This window comes from Lissotriton vulgaris, chromosome 3_1, assembly GCF_964263255.1.
Source record: "Lissotriton vulgaris chromosome 3_1, aLisVul1.2, whole genome shotgun sequence".
Taxonomy (NCBI): Eukaryota; Metazoa; Chordata; class Amphibia; order Caudata; family Salamandridae; genus Lissotriton; species Lissotriton vulgaris.
In genome coordinates this window covers 1,606,569,153-1,606,595,142 of record NC_141689.1, presented here as the reverse complement: position 1 = coordinate 1,606,595,142, position 25,990 = coordinate 1,606,569,153, and the positions used below count along the sequence as shown (strand labels likewise).

General features: G+C 43.0%; 1 protein-coding gene across 1 annotated transcript in view; it reads right to left on the bottom strand.

Moving 5' to 3' along the window:
• Positions 1-25,990, bottom strand: part of GRIN3A (glutamate ionotropic receptor NMDA type subunit 3A) — a 665,328-nt gene that overhangs the window by 24,562 nt on the left and 614,776 nt on the right. The window contains exon 8 of the mRNA XM_086963254.1: positions 8,025-8,098. Within this exon, the coding sequence (XP_086819380.1) occupies positions 8,025-8,098 (74 nt within the window). The remainder of the gene's footprint in view (positions 1-8,024; positions 8,099-25,990) is intronic.

The window sequence follows — 25,990 nt, the reverse complement described above, 5'->3', positions numbered from 1 at the left end:
TTTTGTATTTTTCCATTTCTTTTACTCCTAACTTGATCTAATTCCTTCCTTTTCCCTCCTACTTCTATCCTTTCCACCTTGCATCATTTCCCGCTCTCCTGCTATCCTTCCTTCCTCTCCTTTCTTGCCCCTTTCCTATTCCCTATCTTTCTTTCCTCTCCCCCTTTCCTTTTGTCCTCCCCCTCTTTCTTCCACCCCATTCCCTTTATCCTCTCTTGTCATTGTTCCTTCTGTGCTTTGTTACTTCTTCCTTTTTTCTTTCTGTGCTGTCTGAAATACTCTTTTCCTTGGTTTCTTTTTTCCTATTCTTCATTCCATTCTTTCTTTCTTTAGTTCAAGTCCATCTTTCTGCCCTTCTTTCTTCAAGGATGCTTAACTTCCTAAAGAAATCTCTTCAATCATCAATCTGGGTTTCATCTTCTGTGCTTCTCAGCTATGGGGATGGCTTCAGACGGGTTGTGTGTATGTGTGCGTGCGTGCACGTGTGTGTGATACTAGTTAAAGTGTTGGTAATGCTTGTTGTAGCGTTTATGCCACCAGGAAATGTTATTCACAATTTTGAACCATTCATTGAAAGACAGTTTTTGGACATCAACCAGTGGACTCTAAGACTGTCAGCCATATCATGAAAGTCTTTCGGGCCCTCACTTCCATAATGAGAACAATGTCACCCCAAGCATTATATGTGAAACAGACAACAAACCTGCTGCAGACACTCGTCTCTCAGAATTGGTTCATAAGTAAGAATGAAGGGACTGGGGACCTCATAGGTAACTCTTTCGTGATATATACTGTGTACCACTATGCTGTGTGCTCGTTGCACTGGGGGTGGGTGCTGTAGGGAAAGCTTTTAAGCTGCTTGGCTTTTATGTAGATGTTTTTAAGTTTTTTACTGGTTTTTATTGATCAGAAGCAGCTCTCACTTTTGAAAGGTGGGAGAGCCCTGTGGCGGCGTCCTTGCACAGTGAGGCTTGGCGGTTTACAAAGGCGGATTTGTCTGCAATAAGCCACTCGAATTTACAAGTAAGAGCCATTATTAAATCAAGGCCTGTTTCTCCTTGGAAATAAGCTACCTGAATTCACGAGTAGGAGCACAAAAATTAAGACCTGTCTACCTAGGTGCATCGTAATCACCTTTTTAAGCTACCTGATCTTATCAACAGGAGCACCCCACATCAGATTTTGAAAAAAAGACAATTATACCAAGGTATCTTTTTTCGCCACGATGCATATATGAAGTACTGCCCTCCCAACATGAGTGAGAAGAGGAATTTAACATTAAGGATATTTGATGGGAAGTTGTAACTTTGGACCACCTCCTATTGCTCTCTCAATCTTGAAGGGGTTAACATTATCCCTTGGTTGCCCTCGTTTGTTTCTCCAGTCCTGATGAAGACTCGCAATCCCCAGGTTCAAATCACCGTTTGGGTATAAGACGAGTCGAAACGTCGACACTATTATCATATAACCTTGGACCAATTAATTAAGACCTTTGTATATAGTGCAAAAAACATCTTAGACACATATGCTTGTGTGTAATAATGCTTTGATTGTACTAACGTTTTAAAAAAAAGGTTTAGCCAGGTACTCAATACGGCAAATTATATGTCCGATATTGCTTGTTAAATAATGTGAATAATTTCTGTCCACTACTGTGAATTTCCTTTCTGTTCACTTGTTACACTCTTCTGATCACACCTTTTCTTTGCACGCTCTCCTTCGGGCAACCATCCTGTTTTTATCTATTTTTGAAATGATACATTGTGTATAATATGAACTACTAACAAAAAGAGAAAAGATGATAAAAATAAAAACAAAAAGTATTTTTCTTTAACCGTGGTGTAGGTTTATCTCATTATACTAAGTAATTTGTGTATTATAGAGCAGACTGGATAGGGTTGCTCCACATATAAAGTATTGATCAACAATTGATTAAGTCAATCACTATAATCTATAGGTTCAGGACCATTGTTTTTCTATATCAATATATAACCGGATCCATGCCTTATGGGTTACCCCATTTTCTTAATGGCTGCTGTAAATGTAAGCTTGCTACTAATGAATACAGAATGTCTCTATAGATGTGGATCACTGTTTAACGCTGACCAGACAACACACTAATTCCTTGATAGCTCCATCACTTAAGCATTTACTGCTGAAATCTGTACACAACCGGCAGGTCACAGATATGAATCCTGGCTGAATCAGCCTTTTAATCCTCCCAAGCTCGATGTATTGAGTACCATTACATGATTTATTGGCAGCCTCTCCTATCTGAAATGCGATGAAGTATAGAGACACTGTCGTACCAAGTGTAAAAAGCATTGCTAAATGCATTAGCTTCCTCTTATGTGATTAATAATAGGTTGTTTTCTGTTGTAAACTGTCGTTTGGTAAGTAGTTGTGCAATATAAGTTATTAAAACTGTGTTGAAGTGCTAGGACTTGCTTTTTAGAAAAGGCAATATATTGTGGTTTTACTTGTTTTATTATAAACACAACAACAGCAAATTAACAAAATCGTAAGTCTGAAATAAAAGACGACAATGAAATCCTTTGAAGGCTGAGTGGTTGGTTGGTAAACACACTGTGAAATAATAAGGCCTGTTACATTGCAGGTTAGACCAAAAAGCCCTTTAAAACATGGACTTCACCTGTAACACACATGCATAAAATGTGTATTGCTGTGATAACAATATTTCACAAATTGCATGGTGCCAAAAACAAGAACAATTTTTGGAAGACGTGTGAGGCAAGAATGTAATAAATTTAAGAAAAGGCCAAAGACAAAGCAAATATATGCAGACAGCAAATATGCATAAAATGCGTGCTGCTGGCATGACAATATTTGACGGAATGCATGGTACAAAAATCTAAGGGGGATATTCACAAAGAAGTGGCGGTGAGAGGCGTTAGCCTCCTTGGCTTGACGCCTCTCACCGCCACTTCGGAAACGCCAGGCTGCACCCTAGTCACAAGAATGAGGTGCAGCCTGGTGTTTCCTCCATCGACAACGCTAAATCTCACGACTTAACGCCAGAACAGGCACCCTTGCACCAGAGCGCAAGGGTGTCTGTGAGCAGGAAGGTTTATTAAGGCACAGGAAGATGTCCCTTCCTGTACATTAACAAACCCAAAATGCCAGTTTGCTTTTTCCATGTGTGCTGCTACATGCAGCACACATGGAAAAAGCAAAAACGAGGAGAAATAAAGGTTTTCTCCTCATTTAGCCACATTAAGAACTTATTTTTCTAGGTCTTAAGTTTGGCGCTGCAACCTATTATCGCCCCCCTTGATAATAGGTGGTAGTGTCAAACTCAATGGGTGTTGCGGTGGTACGCCCACTGCTACACCCACTGCACGCCCCCTTTCACACTAAGTTTAGCGTTAAAGGAGCTCTATTCTCAAGGCAGTGTTAAGCCACTTAACCTGGCTTTAAGCCATGTTAAGTGCGTTAACGCTGCCTTGAGAATAGGGCTCCGGCCCTATCGACACTGGAACGTAAAAAAAAGAGACGTTTATCTGGCGAAAGGGGCTTGAGAATATGCCCTTAAATAATTAGTCTAAAGGCTTCTGAGTGAAAAATGTGGGGAAAAAATATAAGATGCGGACAGCCAACACTCCTAAAATGGGTGCTACTGCCCCAACAATATTTCACAGAATGCGTGGTACAGAACAAGATAAGTACTTTAAAGGCATTGGAGTAAAATATTTGGAAAAAAACAATAACATGCAGGCAGCAAACACACATCAAATGCTAGCTCCTGACAATATTGAAAAAAATGAATGTTCCCAAAAACGAGATAATTATTTGAACGGCGGCAGAGGCACGAATCTAATAAATTAAAGAAAGGTCCAAAGTTAAAGCAAATAATCCACAGGCAGCAAACAGGCATTAAATGTGTGCTGCTGCCATGAAAATATTTTACAGAATGTGTGGTTCAAAGAACGAGCTAATGAATCCAAAGACATCAGAGGGCATCATTTGTAAATAAACTAAAATCTTCAGTCAGCAAACACGCATAAAAGTAGTGATGCTGTCACAACAATATTTAACTGATTGTGTGGTACAGAAAACCAGATAAGTAGTTCAAAGGCATAAATGCATGGTCTAAAAAATGACATAATTGGTTGCAAGATGTGGGAAGCCAAGATAGTAACAAGCTGGTTCGAAATGTGTTGCCGACAGGACGAGAAAAACAACAAAACACAAGCATGCTCTAAATGCATGCAGCCTGGGAAAAATAACAAAATGTAAACAGTAAAAGCTGTGTAGCCTTAACAAAAAGAAGGAAAAAAAAGCTCCAGCCTCCTAAGCAGATGCGAATGAGTCCTTGGGCCTCGTGAAATAGAGAAAGGAGAAAAGAATGCACCCAATAAAACGGAGGAAAAGTAAAGTGGCAAGCACCCAGTCCAATAAGAAGAGAAGTCCCTTTTAAGATATATTGAATGCAATAGATTTCACAAGCACAGCGCAAGTGTTGTGCAGGTGAAACCTAACATGATCAGTGCAAGCGCTGTGCAGGCGAAACCTAAAAATGCTAATAGAGTTGTGATATCTATTTTCACAGCAAGCAGTGATAGGACCAAATCCTATCAAAGCTTTGAGGGATGAGATGAACACAATAAAACACTGTGCTTTATTTTAAGATGCCATCAGACAGCATGGCTTTAGTTAATAGGCACTGGTACTTATTTTATATATGGACAATGGTCCTTATTTTATGTATAAGGTGCCAGACAAGGAAAAAACAGGCTCTTGGACTAAAGTTACCTTTTATTTTATTAATCCAAGTAATATGCAGATTTTACAGCTATTCACGACCCTTCGAGATGTTGGAGCAGACCTCATCAGATAAAAATACAATTAATTTTTTGAACGGATGGAGTTCGAAGCGCCATTACACAGGCATCTGGTGCATGCAAACAGTTGTCTTGTTCGTGTGCTCCTGTGACAGGAGGCCAGTCTGCTCACTAATTAGTCCTGGAGAGCAGTGCTGTGAAGTCTGTGAGGTGCTACCGGCTTCAAATATACTTTTTGTCGGTCTTTGAGCAGAGATATCTGTGTGCCACGGAGTTTGGGCAAGAATATCGTGGGAAGCTTTCACTTACTTCTAAGACAGAAATAATCCCACCAAAAGATTTGATCAGCCAGGGGCCATTGTGCCTCCTTTGATACAAACCTGCCTTAAATATCCCAGCACACCAGGGAAGATTTTGTCTATTGCACGAGCTCTTTATTTCTATTTCAAACAGCAGGATGCCTGAAGTTTAAAACAAAATGTTGAATACTGCACGGAGAATAACATCTCAAAGACTTAAAAAATAATCTGATCTGGAAGTTCTACAAAAATGTTAGCAGAACTACCTCAAACCGAGGGCCCGTTAGGAGTCCACAGCAGTGCTATCCCCGGTAAACACCTCCCCACCGATAGCAAGTGTGACCAGGCGTGGTAATGCACCTGGTAAAACCCAACGCGTTTCTGTTCACATTCTGGGCCAAGAAACTCATAGTGGCTAGTAATTAGGGTGGATGTAGCTGATGCAACCTGTTTCTCCAGGCTCAGTATCCTCACCTCCAATGACTGGCCAGCTTATAATGGGGCCTACTACTAAACCCACAGTAGATAGATCTACTTACCTCAGAAAAAACAAGAAAAACACGTCATCACCGAAATTGACAGAGCAAGAGACTCCAGTGTGTCAACATTTCCAAAGAAAAACAAACTACCCCAATTCCAACACCACAGAACTCACCCACCATCAAAAGAATTAACTCCATGTGCGCTAGCGGAATTCCGCTCGCACGCTGAGATTTGCGAAAACGCATGTTACGTGACGAGCTGGGCTCGTCATCAGCGTGCGAGGAGGCTACGCCATGACGAGCCCAGCTCGTCATCAGCGTCGAAGGGGTTAAAGGAATGCATGCGCACTACATTATAAACAGCTTCACATTAGCATCAACCACATCACTGGAGATGCTGCCAACGACTTCAACCTCCAATAGTCACATATGAACTGAATCAAGTCATACTCTTTACCTATGGAATTGGTTAGATTTGATAAACTCTCGAACTTTCTAGCTATTTTAGGAACCCAGATCTTGTTTAAAGCAAGTTATGAAAGGGCCTGGCATCTGTCGCTCAGCAACAGCCTGGAGAAATGATTCAGGTAGTGAGTGGTGTGTTGGATGGTCTGTTGCCTTGCAGAGCATGCTTTTTGAGAAACAATCTTTCTCGAGGCAAGGAGACTTAAGCACAGGGACTTTGGTCCATTTATTGTACAGTCCTTTTATGGTATTTCATTGTATTTTGTTCATACCTTATGCTCAACCCAACACATACAGTGTTCCTCTTGTTTGCCAGCTGGTGCAAACAGCCACAAGCAAACTTGGGTCTACGATATGAAACTATATGGTTTCACTCCTCAGTTATCAGACATCATAAAATCACTTGCAATCACCCTCAACACAACCCTGATCTTCTAAGAAAGCATTTTCAGGAAAGCCAAGAAAGCATGTTCCCAGTTCTGAAAAATAAAACATGTGAAACTCTTCCTTTCAGAAACTGATTTTAGAACAACAGTGGAAGCCCTCGTCCTCTTAGACATTGACAGATACAACACACTACTCAACCGCCTTTCCAACACCACTGTGGAATCCTGGAAGCGGGTGGTGTTTCCAGCGAAAAAATTTGACTACCTGGTCCTCGTTTAATACTTTTGTAAAGCATTCTCCTGTGAATTAAGACGATTCTATGTCTAGTAATTTTGGTCATGGGGTTTTGACCACTGCTCTGCAGTAATGTGTTTCTGTTATAAATAAAAGTGTCAGTGCAAACCTCCTTTGGTCTCTGGCTTGGTATTGCCTCATGATGTTATGACTGGCACAAGGAGGACTGTATGAGGGAGTAATAATTTCTTTTACTTACCAGTAATCTTTATTGCACTGATTAGGTCCTCCTCATCCCAGTCAATGACCCTCCCTTCCCTCTCTTGTGGTTTGCTTTTTCTCTTGTGCTCTTCCAGGAGGAGGGAGGGTGGGCGCTTTTGTCCATTCATGGACATAAAGAAAGGACTAGTGTAGTAGGTACATGTTGAGGGCGGACCACCCTCCTCATTACGTTATGACTGAGATGAGCAGGACCTAATTGGCATAAGAAGATTACCGGTAAGTAAAATAAATCAGTGCCTTTCCAATCAGTTCCTTTGCACTGAACCACCAGCCACCATCCACTCTAAGCTAGTACGTTTTTTGGAAGATTTTCTAGAAAGACCTTTTGAATTGATTTAAGGCGTGATACATTTATTTCATCAACCACAGCACTGATGTCTGTTTTTAAAACTTAAGCACTGTACAGCGCCCTTGGGTTAAAGGAAGATACATCTATATAGTTAGCAAAAGCTTCTTTAGCAACGCAAGACAGGAACCCACATGCCCCATATGCAATAAATTACACTAAAACTAATATTGCCATCAGGTCTTGCGGTGAGTCAGGCAAGAACCATGACAGATGAAAAACGATAAAACTAGTTAATATTCTCTTATGAAGATGATAAGCAACTCCTGTGGGGCGTTTTGTGACCTTTTACATGGCTGCATCTGGTCCTATTGCCTCAAAATGACGTGTTCCCGGCATCATGCTTGGGATGTTGTGCACCATGCTTGGGATGTTGTGCTCCATGTTTTGGATGCTTTGCTCCATGCCTGCGATGCTGTGCTCCATGCTTGGGATGCTGTGCACCGTGCTCGGGATGCTGTGCACCATGATTGGGATGTTGTGCTCCATGCTTGGAATGTTGTGCACATGATTGGGATGTTGTGCTCCATGCTGGGGATGTTATGCACTATGCTTGGGACGTTATGCTCCATGCTCATGGCCTCCACCCACCCCTCGTGTAGGAGTAGGATATTTAGATATATCATATTTGAATTGGAGTAGCAGTGTCAGTTGTGAAATAGATGGGGCGTATAAATAAATGGCTACAAATGAACCGAATCCCTTTTACCTTCGGTCTATTATTTACCTGTTTTCTAGTCGCTTCAGTTTCTGCTGGAAGTTGTCCTCATTAAACGACGTATTTAAGGCTCGATGTAATCTCTGCAAGAAAGAAAACACACCTTTTTTACAGGAAAAAGAAACTTGACAAACAGTACAAATATGTTTTTGTTGTTGAAATCTACACTAAATTCTGATATGGGTAACATTTTGGTAATGCAAATAATATATTGCCACATTCCGGTTATGTCAGTCAGAAGTAGTAGGCCATTACTTCCTGCTCTGATGGATGGTCATGGTATTTTGGTTTAAAACAATCTTGGTTATTGACAGCGTCTACAGACAACAAATGCTCACATGCCAATACACCAGATTCAGGTAAAAAAGTTCTGATGTTTTCAAGTTAAAAATGGCTTTAGTTTAGCTTTCTCCCACCTAAAATTGCCTCCGCTTCAATATACGTTACTTGGAAAAATGCATTCCGCACTTTACAGTTTTAAAATGATGACTTGTATGCAAAGGCGCTCTCTCACTTTTTCTCATTCTTACTCTCATTCCCCCTTACTTTGTTGCCCAGGATGATGTGGTGCAGAAAGAAGCAAGAGATATGCAGAAAGAACCAAATGAGATGCAGAAAAAGGTCTTGTTGCAAAGTCGTTCTTTGCCCCCCACATTTTGCTGACTGGTACTGGTCGTAACTAACTCTGACTAACCAGGTCTGGAGCCACTGCTATGCTGAAAGACACTTAGAATACAGTTAAAACACCTACATACACTAGGGTACACTATGGAGTGGGGTACCCCTGTGATTGCCATGACCTCCCCTGTAATCCCTAGTACATAATAGGGCAGGGGGATTAAAACTATCTCTAAGTCAGAGGTGCATAAGGAGGCAAGAGAAAAAGCAACAGGTGTGCCGAAAGAGGCAAGAGAGGTGCAGAAAGAAGCCAATGAATTGCAAAAAGAGGCAACAGAGGTGTAGAAAGACGCAAGAGAGGTGCAGAAAGAAGCAAGAGAAGTGCAGAAAGAAGCAAGTGAGGTGCAGAAAGAAGCAAGAGAAATGCAGAAAGAAGCGAGAAAAGTGCAGAAAGAGGGAAGACGAGTGCAGAAAGAGACAACAGGGGTTCAGAAAGAGAGAACAGGTGTGCAGAATGGAGCAAGAGAAGTGCAGAAAGAGGCAATAGAAGTGCAGAAAGAAGCAACAGAGGAGAAGAAGGAGGCAAGAGGGGTACAGTAAGAGGAGTGAGAAGTGCAGAAAGAAGCAAAAGAGGTGCAGAAAGAGGCAAGAGCAGTGCAGAAAGAGGCAAGAGCAGTGCAGAAAGAACCAAGAGATGTGCAGAACGAGGCGAGAGAGGTGCAGAAAGAGGCAAGAGAGGTGCAGAAAAAGGAAGAATGGTACAGAAAGAAGTAAGAGAAGTGCAGAAAGAGGCAAGTGAGTTACAGAAGGAGGCAAGAGAACTGCAGAAAGAGGCAAGAGAGTTGCAGAAACAGACCAAAGGGGTACAGAAAGAGGGAACAGATATGCAAACAGAGGCAAGGGAGGTGCAGAAAGAGGGAAGAGGGGTACAGAAAGAGGCAAGAGGGATTTAGAAATTTACAACAGTGGTACAAAATGAAGCAAGAGCAGTGCAGAAAGAACCAACAGAGGCGCAGAAAGAGGCAAAAGTGGTACATAAAGAGGCAAGAAAAGAGCAGTAAGAAGCAAAAGAGGTACAGAAACAGGCAAGAGAACTACAGAAAAAGGCAAGAGAGGTGCAGAAAGAGCCAGGAGAGCTTCACAAAGAGGCAAAAGGGGTATCAGAAAGAGGCAAGAGGGGTACAGATAGAAGCAAGAGAAATGCAGAAAGAAGCCACAGAGGTGCTTAAAGAGGCAAGAGGGGTACAGAAAGAGGCAAGAGAAATTCAGAAAGAAGTAACAGAGGTGCTGAAAGAGGCAATAGAGGTGCACAAACAGACAAGAAAAGAACAGAAAGTGGGAACAGGGGTGCAGAAAGAGGTAAGAGAGATGCATAATTTGCATGAGAGGTGCAGAAAGAAGCAGGAGCAGTGCAGAAAGAAGCAAGAGAATTACAGAAAGAAGCAAGAGAGGTGGAGAAATAGGGACGAGGGGTGCAGAAAGAGGCATGAGGAATGCAGACATTTGCAAACGATGTGCAGAAAGAAGCAAGAGAAGTGCAGAAAGAACCAACAGAGGTGGAAAATGAGGTAGAAGAGGTGCACAAACAGGAAGGAGGTGTACAGAAAGAAGCAGGCGAGGTGCAGAAAGAAGGGAGAGAAGTGCAGAAAGAAGCCACAGAGGTGCAGAAAGAGGCATGAAAGGTGCAGAAAGATGCAAGAGAGGTGCAGAAACAAGAAAGTGAGGTACAGAAAGAGGCAACAGAGGTGCAGAAACAGGCAGGAAAGGTGCAGATAGAGGGAACAAGGGTGCAGAAAGAGGCTAGAGGGATACATAAATTTGCATAAGAGGTGCAGAAAGAAGCAACAGCAGTGCAGAAAGAACCAACAGAGGTACAAAAAGAGGCAATAGGGGTACATAAGGAGGCAAGAGAAGTGCAGAAGGGAGCAAAAGTGGTGCAGAAAGAGGCAAGCAAACTGCAGAAAAAGGCAAGAGAGGTGCAGAAAGAGAAAGGAAAGGAAAATGCTACTTACCAGTATGCATCTGTTCTTGGCATGTAGGGCTGCAGAGCCACACACTAGTGCATATATCGCCATCTGGTGGTGGGCCCAGATGATTACACTTTGTTGTTGTCTTAGAAGAGTCTTTGTTTGGTAGATGACTCCTCCTGTAGAGCGTAGTGCGCATGGGCATCGACTCCATCTTCAGATTGTTTTTTGCCATTGGAAAAATTATGGAGTTGTATGAGTACATAAAAAGATGTCCATGTCTTGTGTATATAATTAAGATATTACTGGAACAGATATAGGTAGCCGGGGAGGCGGGTGGGTATGTGTGGCTCTGCAGCCTTACATGCCAAGAACAGGTGCATTCTGGTATGTAGCATTTTCCGTTCGAGGCACATGGGCTGCAGACCACACACTAATGCATTGATTGCATAGCAGTTCTCTCCCTTAGCAGCGACCACCAGTATCTGTTGCAGTAGTTTGAAATAGTGTCTTGGGTACAGCCTGGCCCACACTAGCTTGTTGTTTTGCTTGCACATCTACACAGTAGTGTTTTGTAAATGTGTGCGTTGTAGACCATGTAGCTGCTTTGTAGATATTATCTAGGGGAATATTTCCTAGAAATGCCATAGATGCCCCTAATTTACAGGTGGAATGAGCCCTCGGGGGAATGGAAAATGTGAGTTTTGCTTTTTGGTAACAAATTTGAATGCATTTAACCATCCACCTGGCAATCCCAGCTTTTGAAATGGGATTACCTTTATGTGGAGGAGAAAAGGACACAAACACTTGTTTTGCTTTACAAAATGGTTTTGTCCTATCAATGTAGTAGAGAAGCGCTCTTTTTACATCTAATGTATGGAGAGCTCTTTCAGCAACCGTCTGTGGTTGAGAGAAGAATACTGGCAACTCAAGAGATTGATTGAGGTGGAACGGTGAAATGACTTTTGAAAGGCATTCCGGGTTTCTTTTCAGAACCACTTTGTTGTGATGGAGTTGTAGGAATGGATCTTGAATTGTTAATGCCTGGATCTCACTTACTCTTCTGAGTGAGGTAATAACAATTTAAAAAGCAACTTTTCATGTAAGGAACTGTAATTCACACTTGTGCAAGGGTTCAAATGGAGGACCAATAACTCTAGTGAGAACAATATTTAGATTCCATACAGGGGAGGGTGGTATCCTGGGAGGAATTATTCTTTTGAGTCCTTCCATAAATGCTTTGATGGTGGGTACTCTAAATAATGACAGATGTCTGTTTTGAAGGTATGCTGCTATAGCAGCAAGATGCAACCTGATTGAGGAGTACGCCAAACTACATCTTTGTAGATGGAGCAGGCAACATATGATGTTTTTGATAGAAATATCTAGTGGGTTCATGTTGTTATTTGTGCAATACACAACAAACCTTTTCCACTTGGCTGCATAGCATGCTCTAGTGGTGGGACGTCTGACTTCTTTTATAACATGCATGCAATCAGGCGGAAGATTGAGGTATCCAATTTCTAAGACCTCAGGAGCCAAATCGCTAGGTTGAGCTGAATGGGGTCTGGTCCATGATCTCTCCATGGTTCTGTGTCAGTAGATGTGGAGAGAGTTTTAATTTTTGATGTGCTGTACCACAGTTGTCTTGCTCACGTTGGTGCTAAGAGAATCAATGTGAAGGAATGTTGCTGTAGCTAACGTACCACTAACGGAATTAGTGGGAGAGGTGGAAAAGCGTACGCAAATTTGTTTGACCAACTCATCCATATCGCATTGCCTTTGGACAATGGGTGTAGATATCTGGCGGCGAAGCTTGGGCATGGCGAACAGATCTATGTCTGGTTGGCCCCACTTGTGAAAGAAAGGTAGAAGAACTTGAGGATGAAGTTCCCACTCATGTATCTGTTGTCTTTGATGACTTAGCATACCCACAACTTGATTGTGAACTCCTGGTAGAGGTTCTGCTAACAGAAAGATTTTTTGAGGAATGCCCCACCTCCATATGCTCTGCGCCAGCCGGGAGAGCTGTAAGGAGTGTGTTCCTCCCTGTTTTGGGATGTAATACATGGCTGTCATATTGTCAGTATGGACTAATACAGCCTTGCCTGAATGGTAATGCTGAAATGATTTTAGAGCTAGAAAAATTGCTAGCAACTCCAGATGATTTATGTGGAGTAGCTTTTGTTGCTGTGTCCATGTGCCCTGCGTGTTCTTCCAAATGTGCTCCCCATTCTGTGAGTGATCCGTCTGTGGTTAGCACTACTTGCGGAACTGGCTCTATGAACGGCCGGCCCTTGGAAAGGTTTTTGGTGTTCAACCACTGCAGAGAGCGATGTGTCCGGTCGTCTACCACCACCAGGTCTGTTATTTGTTGTTGAGCCTGGTTCCATTGGCTTGCTAAGCACTCTTGCAAGGGGCGCATTTGGAGTCTTGCATGTGGCACTATGAAGATGCAAGATGCCATCATTCCATTTAATTGCATGAACACTTGAGCTGGTAGTGAGTGTTGCGGCTGGAATTTATGTATAAGAGCTTGTATACTTTGTATCCTTGCATTGATTGGGGGATGCAATTGCTTTGGAGGGATCTATTGTGGCAACTAGATACTGTTGAGACAGGGATGGTTGGAGATCTGACTTTTTTTGATTTACTGTGAAGCCTAACTTGAGTAGCAGACAGATGGTCTGATGATTGTGCTGCACGCACTGGTGGTATGACTTGGATTTTATTAGCCAGTTGTCTAGGTATGGGAAGACAAGAATGTTGTCCCTTCTTAGTTGTGCTGCTACTACTGCTAGACACTTTGTGAAATCTTGAGGTGCTGTAGTTACTCCTAAAGGGAGTACTTTGAACTGGTAATGCTGACTGTCTAGTACAAACCAAAGTTTAAAGGATGGGAATGTGGAAGTAGGCGTCCTTGAGATCTAAGGTGGCAAGGAAGTTGCCTTGTTTTAGCAGAGGCAGAACTTGCTGTAATGTGACCATATGGAAGTGGTCGGACTGTATGTAAAGGTTTAGAGGCCTCAGGTCTAGTATAGGTCTGAGGGGACCGTCCTTTTTGGGGATGGAAAAGTATAGGGAATAAACTAGAGGCTGTGTCAGCAGTATCTAAAGCACAACGGATTGAGGTATTAGTAATGACCATGCCTTCTTGTATTAAGTCAGAAGCCCTGGATTTATATTGTTCTGGCAAATGTTGCATAAGTGTTTCTAGCTCATCATAATGAGCTCGATCATATCTTGCTAACAATGTTTGAGTGTTAGCAATTCTCCAGACATTGGCTGCTTGTGAGATGGTGCATTTTCCTAAAGCATCTAAAAGCTTGGACTTCTTATCAGGGAGTGGAGCATCCCCTGTTGTCTGCGAGTTAGCTCTTTTCCTAGCGTGTGAGACTACTAATGAGTCTAATGGCAACTGGCCTTTAATGTATGCTGGGTCAGTTGGAGCCACTTTATACTTCTTTTCTAATCTGGGGTAAATTACCCTGGCTCTGACTGGGTCATTGAATACCTCTGGTGCATGTTTTACCCCTCCCTTTAGTATTGGAAATGTGGTTGTGGTTTTATGTGATGACAGTAATGTATCCATAAGGAAGTCTTCCTCTACTGGATCTGTGTGTAAATCTACCCCATGAAAGGTGGCTGCACTATGAATAAGCTACGTAAACCCTATAGTGTCATCTGGAGGAGATGGCCTAGAAGGGTATGCATCATCTTGTGGCGGATCTGGTGCATCTGGCGAATTATAATCTTCCCAGGGATCATCTGATGGTCCAGGAATATTGTCTGGGTCATCTGTGTCACCTGTATGTTGCTCACTTTCTACCCCTTGTGAATAATTATCCTCATCAACATCATCCTCTGGTGCAGAGCTGTGCGTGTTGGATGGTTGAATGTGCAGGGGAAATGTCGAGTGGTATCTCTGGCAGTGGTGAAGGAATTCTTATGGGGGAACTTTGAGCATATTTTTTGGGAGGAACTGGAGGTGGCTTGGGGAAGTCCATTTTCCTCTTTTCAGGCACTGTAATTATATGTCCAGTCTTTCGATGGATACGAAGAGTCTTTTGTTTTGGATCTGGACGGAAAAGCTCTTCTGTGGAACTATCCTTTTTCAGCAATGACTTGTCTTGGGGCCGAATTGCTTAGAAGGTTTTACAGTGTCTATTGCAGTCTTTGGAGCAGATCTTGGTTTCGGTTTCGAAGACTTGGTGTCATGCCTGTTTTTCAAATCGGAGCTTTTCGGACTCGGAATTATTGGTTTGGAAGCACGTTTGGGATCGACAACTTTTGGTACCAAAGTGTGTTTCGGTGCCGAGAGGACTTTGGGTCGACTTTTTTCGGAACCAGAGTTGGCTTCGGTTCGGTAGACTTAGGAACTGTTTTCGGAGCTGAGCTTGTTTTCGGCTCGGCCGGTTTCAGTATCGAGGGTTGCTTCGGTGCCGGAGTTAGTTTCGGTTTGAGGACCTTTTGCTTGTTGGGACCGACAGACTAATTCGAGCCCAAGTTGCCTGGAGGTTTTTTTGGATTCTTCGTTGCCGAGCCGGAAGGCGGGGCATTGGAAGTTTTTGGTGGGTGTGCACCTGGACCTGGAGGTGAAGGTGGAACCGAAGTCTCTCCCGGTATGGGGGTGTGAACAGGGTTGACGCTTGTACTCACGACCTGTTGACCAGCTGGTAGAAGATCATCGTCTTCTGATTGTTCTTCAGCTCCAGAAGCTGAATCCTCTGCTTCAGAAATGACATCGTCAGACTCTAGATCGATTGGAACCTCGTCTATGATGAGATCTGGTGTCGATGAAGAGGACTACGCCATGACTCTTCGAGCTCGACAGTCTCTGATGGCTTTCTTGGACCGGAACGACACGCAGGCCTGGCAATCTTGACTCTCGTGCTCTGAGGACAAGCACAGATTGCAAACCTCATGTAGATTAGTGTGGGGAAATTTGTGTCCACACTGAGGGCACTTCTTGAAGGGTGTTCTTTCCACGAGCCAAAAGCCCAATTGTGCAGTTGGGCCCGACGGCCCCAACGAACGCTGGAATCAAGAAGCGCAAGCCTTTCTTCGATGCGTATAACTGGAATGACTATCGAAGATGATACCGATGGTATGGTGTAGGACTGAAGTCGAAAGGAGATCGGTAATGAGACCGAACGATAAACACATCCGAGCCAGGGAAAAAAACGATCTGAAGATGGAGTCAATGCCCATGCGCACTACGCTCTACCAAACAAAGACTCTTCTAAGACAACAACAAAGTGTAATCATCCGGGTCCACCACCAGATGGCGATATATGCACTAGTGTGCGGTCGGCAGCCCATATGCCTCGAACATGAGGGGTGCAGAAACAAGCAAGCGAGGTGCAGAAAGATGCAATAGAGGTGCAGAAAGATGCAAGAGAGATGCAGAAACAAGCAAGAGTAGTGCAGAAAGAGGCAAGAGAATTGCTGATATAAGCAACAGAGGTGAACAAAGAGGCAAGAGAAGTGCAGAAACAGACTGGAAAGGTGCAGAAAGAGGATACAGGGGTGCAGAAAGAGGCAAGAGGGATAAAGAAATTTGCAAAAGAGGTGGAGAAAGAAGCAAGAGCAGTGCAGAAAGAACCAACAGAGGTGCAGATAGAGGCAAGAGGGGTACAGAAAGAGGCAAGAGAAGTGCAGAAATAAGCACAAGAGGTGCAGAAAGAGGCAAGAGAACTGCAGAAAAAGGCAAGAGAGGTGCAGAAAGAGGCAAGAATGGTACAGAAAGAAAGAAGAGGGGTACAGAAGGAAGCTAGAGAAGTGCAGAAAGAAGCAACAGAGGTGCTGGAAGAAGCAGGAGGGGTACAGAAAGAGGCAAGAGAAGTGCAGAAATAAGCAACAGAGGTTCAGAAAGAGGCAAGAGAAGTGCAGAAACAGGCAGGAAAAGTGCAGAAAGCGGGAACAGGGGTGCAGAAAGTGGCAAGAGGGAAACAAATTTGCAAAAGAGATGCAGATAGAAGCAAGAGCAGTGCAGAAATAATCAACAGAGGTGCAGGAAGAGGCAAGAGGGGTACAGAAAGAGGCACGAGAAGTGCAGAAAGAAGGAAAAGAGGTGCATAAAGAGGCAAGAGAACTGCAGTAAAAGGCAAGAGAGGTGCAGAAAGAGGGAACGGGGTGCAGAAAGAGGCAAGAGGGATAAAGAGATTAGCAAAAGAGGCAATAGAGGTATAGAAAGAGGCAAGACAAGTGTGGAAGGGGGTAATAGACGTGCAGAAAGATGCAAGAGAGGTGCAGAAACAAGCAACAGAGAATCGGAAAGAGGCAAGAGAATACAGAAACAGGCAGGAAAGATGCAGAAAGAGGGAACAGGCGTGCAGAAAGAGGCAAGATGGAAACAGAAATTTGCAAAAGAGGTGCAGATAGAAGCAAGAGCAGTGCAGAAAAAACAACAGAGGTGCATGAAGAGGCAAGAGAAGTACAGAAAGAAGGAAAAGAGGTACAGAAAGAGGCAAGGGAACTGCAGTAAAAGGCAAGAGAGGTACAGAGAAAGGGAACAGGTGTGCAGAAAGAGGCACATGGGATAAATACATTTGCAAAAGAGTTGCAGAAAGAAGCAAGAGTAGTGCAGAAAGAACCAACAGAGGTGCTGAAAGAGGCAAGAAAGTTACAGAAAGAGGCAGGAGAAGTGCAGAAAGAGATAGGAGAGGTGTAAAAAGAGGCAAGAAGGGGACAGAAAGAGGAAAGAGGGGTCCAGAAAGAAGAAAGAGAAGTACAGAAAGAAGCAATGAATGTGCTGAAAGAGACAATAAGGGTGCAGACAGAGGCATGAGGAGTGCAGAGAGAAGCAACAGGGTTGCAGAAAGAGGCAATAGATGTGCAGAAAGAGGCACGAGAGATGCAGAAATAAGCAAGTGAGGTGAGGAAATAGGCTAGAGTGGTACAGAAAGAGGCAGGAGGAGTGCAGAAAGAATCAACAGAGTTGCAGAAAGAGGTAATAGAGGTTCAGAAGGATGCAAGAGAGATGCAGAAAGAGGCAAGTGAGGTGCAGAAAGAGGCAAGCCAAGAGCAGAAAGTGGGAAGTGGGGAGGAGAAAGGGGAAAGTGGGGTGCAGAAAGAGACAAGAAAAGTGTGGAAAGTGGCAAGAGAAGTACAGAAAGATGCACAAGAGGTACAGAAACAAGCAAGAGAAGTGCAGAAAGAGGCAAGAGAATTGCTGAAAGAAGCAACAGAGGTGCAGAAAGAGGCAAGAGAAGTGCAGAAACAGGCAGAAAAGGTGAAGAAAGAGGGGACTGGGGTGCAGAAAGGCAAGAGGGATAAAGAAATTTGCAAAAGAGGTGCAGAAAAAAGCAAGAGCAGTGCAGAAACAACCATCAGAGGTACAGAAAGAGGCAGGAGAGGTGCAGAAAGAGGTATGAGGGGGGCACAAATAGGCAAGAGGGGTACAGAAAGAGGCAAGAGGGTACAGAAAGAAGGAAGAGAAGTGCAAAAAGAAGCAACAGAAGTGCTAAAAGAGACAAGGGTGCAGAAAGATGGAAGAAGGGTATAGAAAGAGGCAAGAGGGGTACAGAAGGAGGAAATAAGGGTGCAGAAAGAGGTAGGAGAGGAGCACAAAGAGGCAAGAGGGGTACAGAAAGAGGCAAGAGGGGTACAGAAAAGGAAGAGAAGTACAGAAAGAAGCAAAAGAGGTGCTGAAAGAGACAACAAGGGTGCAGAAAGAGGCAGTCGAGGTGCAGAAAGAGGCAAGAGAGATGCAGAAAGAAGCAAGTGTGGTGCAGAAAGGCAGGAGAGGTGCAAAAAAAGGCAAGAGAGGTACAGAAAGAAGAAAGTGAGGTTAAGAAAGAGGCATGAGAAGAGCAGAAAGTGGTAAGTGTGGCGCAGAAAGAGGCAAGAGAGGTATAGAAAGAGGCAAGATAAGTTTAGAAAGAGGCAAGAGAAGTGCAGAAAAGGCACTTGAGGTGCAGAAAGATACGAGAGGTATAGAAACAAGCAGGAGAAGTGCAGAAAGAGGCAAGAGAATTGCTGAAAGAAGCAACAGAGGTGCATAAAGAGGCAAGAAGGGTACAGAAAGAGAGAAGAGGGGTGCGGAATGAACTAAGAGAAGTGCAGAAAGAAGCAACAGATATGCTGAAAGAAGCAACAGGGGTGCAGAACGAGGCAGGAGAAGTGCAGAAAGAAGCAACAGAGGTGCAGAAAGAGGCAAGAGAAGTGCAGAAACAGGAAGGAATTGTGCAGAAAGAGGGAAATGGGGTGCAGAAAGGCAAGAGGGAAACAGAAATTTGCAAAAGAGGTGCAGAAAGAAGCAAGAGTAGTGCAGAAGGAACGTCAGAGGTGCAGATAGAGGCAAGAGGGGTGCAGAAAGAGGTAGGAGAGGTGCCACTCCACAACAAAGACTACCATACCAAATAATTACTCTCCATAACACATAATTTCACCCTAAATAATTCCTACACACTAAATACCACATACTTCCTAGCCACATAATTTCACTGCACAACTTACTACATAATTCCACTACCCACAATGTACATCCACTGCACTCCAAAAAACATTATTAAAAAACGTTTACATTTGCAATGCCAATAGCTCTAACTCTCGCAAATGCGAAACATATTGCATTGCAAACACTTCTTTAACTAGTAGACGCATTTGCAGAGTGGTGGAGAAAGGGTGCTGGGCCACTGACCAGCACTCAGGAATTCCGCTGCGTAGGACTTACAGGAGGTACCAGGAGGGCTTCTTGGCCCCCAAAGTCCCTCAGGAGTAAAGTGGACTTCATTCCCTATCCCTTAGTATGCTAGGAGACGCATTTGCAGAGTGGTGGGTAAAGGGGGGTGGCCTCCAAAGACATCTTAGCAATCCCACTGTGTGGGACTTACTGGAAGTAACAGGAGGGGTAGTTGGTCCCCAAGGACAACCTTGGGTGCAATTACCCCTCCTATTGCCTCCAATAAGTCCCACACAGCAGGATTGCTAAATTCAAAAAGCAGGCCATGCCCCCTTTGCCCACCACTCTGCAAACGCGCTCCCTGGTGCGCTCTTCGATGGGGATTGGAGTTCTCTTCGGTGCTGGGGGTCCTTGGGGGCCAAGTAGCTTGCCTCTTACCTCCAGTAAGCCCCACACAGTGGGACTGCTGAGAGGTGGCCCCAGGCCACTCCCCCTTTCTTCACCACTCTGCAAATGAGCTTCCTGGCATGCTCTTTGTTGGGGGATGAAGTCCCCTTTTCTCCTGATGGTCCCTGGGGGACAACTAGCCCTCCTGTTACCTCCAGTAAGCCCTATACAGCTGGATTGATGAGAGTGCTCAGAGGCCACACCCCCTCTTTATACCAATCTGCAAACGCAACTCCTGGTGCACTGGTGCTCGGGAGATGAAGCCCACTTTAGTCCTGAGGTTCTCAGGACACAAGAGGACATCATCACCCTACCAGGGGGCCTGGCCTCGGACCACCTCTCTGTAATCCCCCGGTGTGGAGCTTACTGGAGGTACCTGGTGGGCTAGTTGGTCCCTAAGGACCCATAAGATGCTAGGGGACTTCATCCCTCAACCCAAAACACACTAGGAATTTGCAGAGTGGTGAAGGGAGGGGGCGGGGCCTCCAGTGAGATGCCGGCTTCTGTTTTCTTTTTACATTTTTAGGAGGGGGGTTGTGTGGCCCCCTTCTCTTAACATTGTTTGGGCCCTGCGGACCCCATACCCCAGGGACTGAGCATTTAAAAAACCAAACAAAAAAAAGCAGCCCCCTTCTGGCCCCGGGACTCTATCCACCGGGGCCTGGCCTTGTTTTTTTAATTTTTATTTTATTTGTGGTGGGGGCCGCATGGCCCCCTTCCTAAGACCAATTATGTCCCCAGTGACCCCAACCCCGGGCCAGCCTTCCATTTTTTTTAATAATTATGAAATTATTGGGGAGGGGAGCCGCGTGGCCCCCCTCCCGGGCCAGCCATCAGTGTTGGAGACCGTGGGGGGAGTCTCAATGCCCCCACGGTCCCAGCCGGCTCCCCGTCTCCTAAGGGAGCCGGCAATGCTTTTGGGCAAGGGGAGCTGCTAACATGCAGATCCCCTTGCCCAAAAGCAATTCTGCTTTGCTTCTTGGAAGGCAGAGCAGGTTTCCTGCTCTCACTTCCAAGAAGCAAAGCATAGTGTGCTATGACCCAGCGCGAATTTGGCCGATTTTGTTTTGAAAAAATATGCTTTTTTTGCCTTGCGGTCCTTGAGGGACCCCCCATGAGCAGGCCTAGGGGGTCAGGGTGTTTCTACCCTGCCCCCTTTTCTTGTTTTTCAGCTTTAGTTCACCCTTTTTCTTTTGACTTCGTTACTGAGTCACAAGATGGGTGCCAACACTTCCTGGTTTGGAGTGTTGACAGCCAATCAGAGTGAAGCTCGTGCCCGGGAGGGTTTGCGAATCCTCCTAGGTGCTCAAATATCGATATTTTTTTTTAATTTCTCAGGAACTACTGAACAGATTTACACCATTTATGAAAAAGAGTGCTTTCTGAACCAAGAGCTACCCTTTTTTCCAAATTTGGTGTAATTCCGTTCAGCAGTTTGGGCTGTTGTCTGTTCCAAAATTCCTATGGTAATTAACATGGGGAAAACGTGTTTTGGGACCTCCGTTTGTTCTCGGCCCCCACTTGACGAATTACCCCAAAACTTTCAGGACATGAGCTGACTGGAGCAGCCCATTAGTTATGAAAATTTCGCGAAGATTCGTCAAACGGTGCCAAAGATATTGGCAAATCAAAAAATGTTTTTCCTATGGAAACTAGAACCTAATTATAACTACCTACTGGCGACCGCCAGTATGTAATATATATATATATATATATTCAAGCCAAACACTCTCCTTGGTGTAAGAAAGAAATCCGGGCTACTTCGAGTGTTGCAAAGCGTGTTAATTCAAAAACAGCATTTTCTCGACGCGTTTCGCAGGTGAAACCTGCTTTCTCCCGAGAACGAGCAAACTGAATTATGTGCAATATATACAAACTCACATGGTATTAGCGTCATACCAATGGTAATAAATAACAGACTTAGTGATTTACACGCGGGCTGTGTTCAAGCAATTGTTATACATTATTAAATGAGATAAACATCTGAAAGATGACTGATACTGTTTGTAATGCATAGCGTGTCACATTGTCGTGTTAAGTGAAGAAATGCATTTCACAGGCAAACACTCAGACAAAAAGCCAATCGCCGTCGTCCCCAGAAAACAGTAAATTAAGCCAAGTAAGCACCAAAATTAATAATACAGTGCAAATCGCCAGACTCATTCGGCAGCAATTCATACATCATGTTTGTGCTATCAAATGGATAAGCTACCCCCAGTGGGGAAATATCATCAACCACTAGTCCAATCCAAGCAAAGGTTGCCCGAAATAGAAAGCAGACTAAATTTCATCTAGACGGTGTCGCCCCAGTGGGCTAGAAATTCAAGATCCATATATATATATAGGAAAACATTTTTTTCCTATGGATACTAGGACCTAATTATAACTACCTACTGGCGACCACCAGTATGTAATATATATATATATATATATATTCACTGAAAAAACCATAGGTTTCACCCATGTTATAGTTAGTTGGACATTTCTCTCATACAAAACCATTGAAATTCTCCCGTTATAGTTAGTTCAGCTAACTATAACCCGCGCGCCCGCAATGCACTGCTGATGACGTCACATATTACATCACTCATCACATGATCAGTGACATCACTCATGACATCACTGATGACATCTCAAATGACATCAGTGATGACATCACTGATGACATCAGTGAATGTGTGTCTTTCTGAAAAATAAATATGTTTTATATATGTATATCTGAAGGTTGATGGAAGAATAAATGTGTAAATAAGTGTCTAAATGGATGTTTTTTTGTTGTAAAATTAATTGTATAACATACTCATTAAGTGTATCTTAGTGAATACATGTATTAGCGAGTAATGTTTAAATATGTAATTATCTGTATCAGTGTCTCACTTTGTGTATAAGTGGCTGCATGTTTTGGTGAGTAGATACATGAGTGTCTATATAGGTTATTAGTTGGTTTATTCAGTATCAGTATGAGTGTCTGTATGTTTCAGTGGGGAGTATTACTTAGCGCACAGATGCATGCATGATTGACTCACTGTTTGTATATGTTTTGAAGACAGCATGTGGGCAGGACTGTATGGGTGGATGAGTGTTTGTATGGGTGTGTTAGTGAGTGAACGACTGTCTCAAAAGTATCTACATATGTTTTAAACTAGTATATGTGAGTATGGATGTATATACGTGAGTATGTGTGAGAGTGTGAGATTGGAAGAGTTCCTACATAAATAAGTATGTCTTTCTATAAGTGATTGTTTAGGAGAATAAGTATGTGTATGTTTCTGTACAAGTAAGTGTAGTGGTGTGTGTATAGCTATATATGCAAGTACATGGATGTTTGATAGTTTATTTGCATGTGTGAGTATGTGTGTCAGTAACTCTATGGATGAGTATCATGTGTAACAGTATATATAGGTGTATGAGTACATATGATGAGTGAGTACATGTATGTGTGACTATATAGAACTGTTGGTGAATGACTGAATATGTATGTAGATTTTGGAATCATTTTGTTGTAACTGGTATTGGTATCTCCATTGTTTTGAAATTTGTAGTTTCTATTTTTCAATGTGTGTATCAAAGGTTATATTACGCTGAGAGGAGGTTTGCCACTCTTTCACAAGGATAATGTAATTAGTGATGTCATCAGTGATGTCATGATTGATGTCACTGACCATGTGATGAGTGATGTAATATGTGACGTCGTCAGCAGTGCATTGCGGGCGCGCGAGTTATAGTTAGCTGAACTAACTATAACGGGGGAATTTCAATGGTTTTGTATGAGAGAAATGTCCAGATAACTATAACATGGGTGAAACCTATGGTTTTTTCAGTGTATTTCTAAGGTTTTTTAAATGCGAATTCCTCACTATAACATGTGTGAAACCTATGGTTTTTTCTGTGAATTTCTAAGGTTTTTTAAATGCTTATTCCTAACTATAACGTGGCTGAAACCTATGTTTTTTTCCAGTGAATTTCTAAATTTTTTTAAATGCTAATTCCTGACTATAACATGCCTGAAACCTATGTTTTTTTCAGTGAATATATATATACACTGGAAAACTAAACACCCACTTCCTTTACAAAGAAATGGAAAGTTTGCAACTCTACAACCTCTCTAATTTTTCAAGATTTTCATCTTCCACACAATGTACACATCATCCACACATCCACACATCTAATTGTTGCATTACTTAACTGTGATTATCAACTATTCTTCTATTTTATATTCATATTCAAAGTACAAGCCCTTTATCGAGCCTTTTTGTTGTAACTACTGTTCCAGGAATTCTGCTCATACACAAAACTGTGCATAAAGACTTAGGACCTCAGTGTATTACGGTGTTCCAAAACCCACCTTACTACACAAACAACCTACCAGACTAGCAATCAGTGACTCATTCGTTCTTTGCCTTAGAGCAGTGTTTCCCAAACTGTGGTCCTCAAACCCCCAGGAGTCCCTCACACATTCCGTGGGTGTCCGCAGGCAGCAGTTTTAAAAGCACTACAAAGTATCTTGTTTAATTACCAGTTTTCAAAGAACAATAACAATGTCAAGATAACAACAGTGATTGAGTTCCCTGCTGGAGAGACATAAGAGTTTTTTCCAGTGACAGCTGTGACTGAACTAATGTAACACAGAGGGTTAATATGCCTACTGCAAAGAAGTGTACCATACATTTTAAAAAACAGTATTTGATAAGCATCGGTCAGTGGGTTACTGCTTTTGTCACACAGATTCTTTTGTTACACTGCAGATCATAAGTGACAATTGTAATCTAGCACAGTGACAAAAAAACTGTCATCAAACAACTGCTTGCAAACTGCAAGGTACAAGTTAGTGACATGCTTTTTTTCAGTCTTTCAGTATCCTGATGCTTCTAAAAAGGTTTCTTTGGGTGGAAATACATTTTTATTGTTAAAGTCAATGCTAACCACTGTTTTATGTTCTAAATCCTGAGTTTGTGCTTCTCCAGACCAGCACTCCTTAAGTTTATGCTTCTCCAGACCAGCCTCCTTGGCTCAACAACACACTCTACTACTTCAGAAACGCAAGGCTGCACCATATTTACAATAATATGGTGCAGCCCTGCGTTTCCCCTGCACTGGCGCTATATTCAATAGAGGAAGATTGTTTATGTGCAGGAAGGTCCCCCTTCCTGCACATAAACAATATTGAAATGTCATTTTGTCACTTCTATGTGTTCTGCTTAATGCATCACACATGGAAGTTACAAAATGTCTTCTTTTTAAAAGATTGTTTATGTGCAGGAAGGGTCGCCTTCCTGAACATAAACATTCCAAGGCGTTTTACAAAAACGAGGAGAAATGAAGAATTTCTCATTGTTTCGCCAAGTTAAGACCAGGTTTTCCCTGGCCTTAATTTTGGCGCTGCTTCCCATTTACGCTGCTCTTGTAAATAGGCAGCAGCGTCAAAATCAATGGGTGTCTCAAAGGAAACGCCCACCACAACACGCACTGCCCACCGCTTTCACGCTAAGCATTGTGTCAAAGGAAGTCTTATTTACAAGGGACTGTTAAGCCACGTTAAGTGGCTTAAAGTTGCCTTGTAAATAAGGCAAAGCCCCCATCGTCAGAAACTCTCAGAAAGTGATGTTCCCATGGTGATAGGAGCTTGTAAATATGCCACTAAAATCATTAGTAATTTGAGTATTTGTTTTGTGTGCACATATGTGTTAATTTTTTCCGAATTAAGGTTTTAATGTTTGAAATTTAAATCCTACAAATTGCTCGGGGGTCCCCAGCTTCCAGTGGTGACTCTATGGGGGGTCCTCAGGAGTCGAAAGTTTGGAAACCACTGCCCTACAACAAAAACACCAATGACTAGTCAACCCAGAATATGCCACTCAGATTACATGAAGTAACGTGGATAACAATAGCACTCTTTCATTATACTCTTACACCAGTCCAATACAATATGTAAATAAAAAACGTGCAACTTTGAAAGGTTTATTTCTAACGCCAAAATCTCATGCACAGTACCTTAGATAATACAACCAAACATATTATCACAAACAAGGTTGTCACCATTGTTACTATTCTATAAGATACAAATGGAAAAAGCATCCCATAATACTAAAGGTAAATACATTTAAAATATACCTACATTTCACCCTCCCTACCTAGCAGATTAGTTTATAACTACAGAAAGTCTCATAGGATTACATGGTCAGACCCATACCTCTGGTACTCAGCAGTAACAGATCACATTCAGTGCTCCACAAACTATCAAGTTATGAATGTTCTCCAACTGTGTGTAACTTTGGCTCCACAATGCATTATGAAAAGCGCAAGTATCAATGGTGGAC